The sequence below is a fragment of the Lipotes vexillifer genome, unplaced genomic scaffold (assembly GCF_000442215.2).
Source record: "Lipotes vexillifer unplaced genomic scaffold, Lipotes_vexillifer_v1.1 scaffold914, whole genome shotgun sequence".
NCBI classification, from domain to species: domain Eukaryota; kingdom Metazoa; phylum Chordata; class Mammalia; order Artiodactyla; family Lipotidae; genus Lipotes; species Lipotes vexillifer.
This window is the reverse complement of record NW_006780388.1, coordinates 3669937-3674230: the sequence shown is the minus strand read 5'-3', so window position 1 is coordinate 3674230 and position 4294 is coordinate 3669937. Positions and strand designations below refer to the sequence as shown.

The 4294-nt window shown below is 61.7% G+C and overlaps 1 protein-coding gene across 1 annotated transcript in view; it reads left to right on the top strand.

Moving 5' to 3' along the window:
• Positions 1-3308, top strand: part of SOX8 (SRY-box transcription factor 8) — a 3463-nt gene extending 155 nt beyond the window's left edge. Inside the window, exons 2-4 of the mRNA XM_007453595.1 lie at positions 1-322; positions 1631-1860; positions 2569-3308. Coding sequence (XP_007453657.1) covers positions 1-322; positions 1631-1860; positions 2569-3308 — 1292 coding nt within the window. The remainder of the gene's footprint in view (positions 323-1630; positions 1861-2568) is intronic.
• The last annotated feature ends 986 nt before the right edge of the window (positions 3309-4294 follow it).

The following is a 4294-nucleotide window of genomic DNA, read 5'->3' as shown; positions in this document are numbered from 1 at the left end:
CGTCGCCTGCCGGTTCCGAGGGTCTGGGCCGTGCGGCGGGCGCGGGGGGCGGCGGCCGGGGCGACACAGCCGAGGCGGCGGACGAGCGCTTCCCCGCCTGCATCCGCGACGCCGTGTCGCAGGTGCTCAAGGGCTACGACTGGAGCCTGGTGCCCATGCCGGTGCGAGGCGGCGGCGGCGGTGCGCTCAAGGCCAAGCCGCACGTGAAGCGGCCCATGAACGCCTTCATGGTGTGGGCTCAAGCAGCGCGCCGCAAGCTGGCGGATCAGTACCCGCACCTGCACAACGCGGAACTTAGCAAGACGCTGGGCAAGCTGTGGCGGTGAGTGCACTGTCCCGAGGCCGGGGCGGGGAGCGGGTTCTGGGGTGCGTGGAGCTGGGCGGTGGCACAGCGCCCGGCCTCGGCCCTGCTCCCAGTGGCTGTTCCCAGGGCGAGTCGTAGTGGAAAAACCCGATCTGGCCAGACGGATGGGACGCGGGGTACAGGACGGCCTGGGCACGCAGAGGGCAGCAGGAGCAGTGTGCAGCCCCTAGCACATTCCCTGAGCCCAGAAACAGCCTTCTCTAGGCAGTGAATGGCAGGCTGAGTTGGGGACCCCAACTGTGAGTGGCCGCAGAGCCTGGAGGCTTGTCCCTCCCAGAGGAAAGTGGCCTCTTTCTGGAAGCAGAACACAACTCTCTGGAGGTGCCCCCGCCCTGTGGAGGGAGTCCAGAAGGCAGATGGAATGGTGTGTGTTTGCCCCACCGGCACCTTCGGCACCTTCCCCGCAGCTTCTCCCAATGCTCTGCCACCTCTGCACCCTCACCAGGGAAGGAAGGGGATGGAGGGGGTATTCAGCCCTGGTGTGCACTTTGGTGTGATGAGACTGGCCGTTTTGCAGAAAGTAGGACGGCAAGCAGTGGGCAGCGGTGACAAGGTTGCTGCTTGGGACAGCCCATCCCCGCTAAATGCTCTCTACTGGGGTTTAAAGTGAACGGCTCTGGATCCAGGGCGCTGGTCTCATTTCCTGCTCCTCACCTCATGAGTGGGCGCTCAAAGCTTGTGTTTATGTCTTCTGTGCTCCAGCCTCTGTCCAGTCAGGGTGCTGTGGACCCATGGCAGCCCCGTGCCTCTGTATCCGTAGACCCTGTCCTGCTGGCAGACATGAGCTTCTGGAAGGGTATGGGGGGCCGGTGTGTGTTCTGAGCCTTAGCGAGGACCACTGGGTTTTGCCAGTGTTTCTGGAAGTTTGGGAAGCCCAGCTGCCCACAAAGTCCCGGCTTGGGCCCCTGAAGCCTCCCTTTGTCCACAGTGTATTCTCAGCGGGGTCCTGGCCTCTTCGCCCACCTGCCATAGAAAGTCCCAAAGGGAGGGGACAGGTTCAGGGAGGGGGGAAGTCAGAGGAGGAAGATGGAAGCCGGAAGGTTTGGGTCTTATTCTGGCTTGTTCCTCTGACCTCACCTAATGCCCTCATCCCTGGCTTGATCCCTTCTGTCCTCAGAGAAGGGGAGCACCTGCCTGGTGCCCACAAGGTCGCAGGCATGCACTCGGGCTTCCCTGGTCCTACCCAGCGCCTCACCTGATGCACGGGCCAACACCTGGGGTGGTGCCGGCCCCCTCGTCATCTTGCTCCTGCCCTTTGCCCTGCAGCTTGCTGAGTGAGAGTGAGAAGCGCCCCTTCGTGGAGGAGGCAGAGAGGCTGCGGGTCCAGCACAAGAAGGACCACCCAGATTACAAGTACCAGCCACGCCGGAGGAAGAGTGTGAAGACTGGCCAGAGCGACTCAGACTCAGGCGCCGAGCTGGGCCACCACCCGGGCGGTGCTGTCTACAAGACTGACGCCGGCCTCGGTGACGCACACCACCACGGTGACCACACAGGTGGGCTCCTGGGGGTGGGAGCAGGGGCTCACTCCCCGGGCAGGCACCCTCAAGAGAACCAAACCTTCCCCAGGTACCCGGGAAAAGGCCCCATAGCCCCAAAAGGCAGCTGTTTCCAATGCCCACGGGGGCCTGCTCAGCCCCCTCTGAGACTGAGGGCCTGATAGCTTGCCCTGGTCCAGCGCACTGTGACCTGGGTGTTTTCTGTCCTTCCCGAAAGCATTTCTGCTCCGCTGGCCTTTTTGCTGGTTCTGACCTAGGATTCACTCATGCCACCGGCCTGGTGGTTAGCAGCCCAGTTTCAGGATCAGACTGACCTGGGTGGAATCCTGGCCAGCTGAGCAGTCTTAGTCACGCTGGCTACAGCCACGGGCCTGGGGAGACAGGTTTTGTGTGGACTGTGTTGTTGCCGTGGGCGAGGGGCTGGGCACTTCCTCTCTGCCCCCCCGCCCCCCAGCTTGCTCTTCACAATGGGGCCTCCCTGGCCCCAGGCCTTTCCCTAGAACAGTGCTTAACGGAATTTCCTCGGCGAGGAGTGAGGTCTAGGTCTGGCTTTGCTGGAATTTCTGGGAAATGTACAGGAACAAAAAGCCGTTGATTCCTACCTGCGGCAGTTAGCGGGGCTGGTTTTCCTCCTGTGTGCACGTCACCAGCCTGGCCGCCCCCTACAGAAGGGGCATTCATCCCTGAAATGTGCTCTGTCCCCAGGGCAGACCCATGGGCCGCCCACCCCCCCCACCACCCCCAAGACTGACCTGCACCATGGGGGCAAGCAGGAGCTGAAGCTGGAAGGCCGCCGCCTGGTGGACAGCGGGCGCCAGAACATCGACTTCAGCAACGTGGACATCTCGGAGCTGAGCAGTGAGGTCATCGGAAACATGGACACCTTTGACGTCCACGAGTTCGACCAGTACCTGCCCCTCAACGGCCACTCGGCCTTGCCCACAGAGCCAGGCCAGCCCGCGGCCGCCAGCTCCTACGGAGGCACCTCCTACTCGCACTCCGGGGCGGCTGGCATCGGGGCGTCCCCCGTGTGGGCCCACAAGGGAGCCCCATCAGCCTCTGCGTCGCCCACTGAGGCAGGGCCCCCGAGGCCGCACATCAAGACGGAGCAGCTGAGCCCCGGCCACTACAGTGACCAGTCGCACGGCTCTCCGGGGCACACCGACTACGGCTCCTACAGCACTCAGGCCAGTGTCACCACGGCCGCCTCCGCCGCGGCCGCCAGCTCCTTCACCAGCTCACAGTGCGACTACACCGACCTGCAGGCCCCCAACTACTATGGCCCATACCCCGGCTACCCATCCGGCCTCTACCAGTACCCCTACTTCCACTCGCCCCGCCGACCCTACGCCTCGCCCCTGCTCGGTGGCCTCTCCGTGCCGCCCGCCCACAGCCCCCCCAGTAACTGGGAGCAGCCCGTGTACACCACCCTGACCAGACCCTGAGGGTGCGGCCGCGTGGACGGGCTGCGGCCGAGGACAGCCTTGATCTCGGCAAAGATAGACAGACCTCCGAGGGCTTCCAGAAGGTGTGTGACGTGGGGAGGAGCCGCGGCTCCGTCAAGTGCCTGCTGAGGTCCGCGGGAAGCCAGGCTTTGTAAACGAGTCCCCTCTGCTTCCAGACTTCCAAACTCCCATCCATGGACAAAGCCCTCCTTCCCTTCTCGCTCTCTTTTTGCGGGGACTGCGACTCTGACGGACAGTCACTGGGTCCCTTTTCCAAGCAGACGCCAGCGTCTGGGTTTTGCACCTCAGTGTCTGCAAAGCAGCAGCCACAGCACAAAGGACAAAAGAAGAGAAGAGGTGTGGGGTCTCCAGGCCGCCCGTGTTCCAAGGTCCTGGCCACCCTTGGCGCTGAGAACTCCCCAAGACCAATGGATGACGTTCCTGAGGCCGGTCATCACCCGTCACCCACAGCCTGGCGGGGATGTGTCCGCAGGAGCACCTCTTGGGACCAGCCCATTAGACCTGAGGTGTTCCTTGTAGTTAGGGTTCTTCCGAGCAAGGTTTGGCTGTGATTAACACTTCTCTCTTTTTATTTTATTTTTTAAATTTTTATTTTTGAAGCTTCAATGTGTTTGATTTGTTTTGAAAGCTGTTAAAATGTATTTATGTTCTGTATTATTTTATCTTTAATTAATGAAGTAATCTGTGCAGAGAGCAGAATTTAAGACAAAACGGAAGCCGCAGAGCTGAGGGTGAGGGCTGGGGGTGGGGGCAGATGGGGTGGGGCCCTTGCTCCAGGCATTTAGGAGCCTGGCTGTTTGGGAGGCATCAGGCAGAGCCCCAGCTCCAGGCCCCTCAGAGGTGGCCGGAACCCCGAGGCAGGAGAAGGGTTTTGTCTTGTGGTGTCTCTGATCAGGTTGAGATGCCCCTGGCACCTGGCATTAAGTCAAGGTTTAGAAGGCAGGGTGTCGCTGAATTTCATTCCT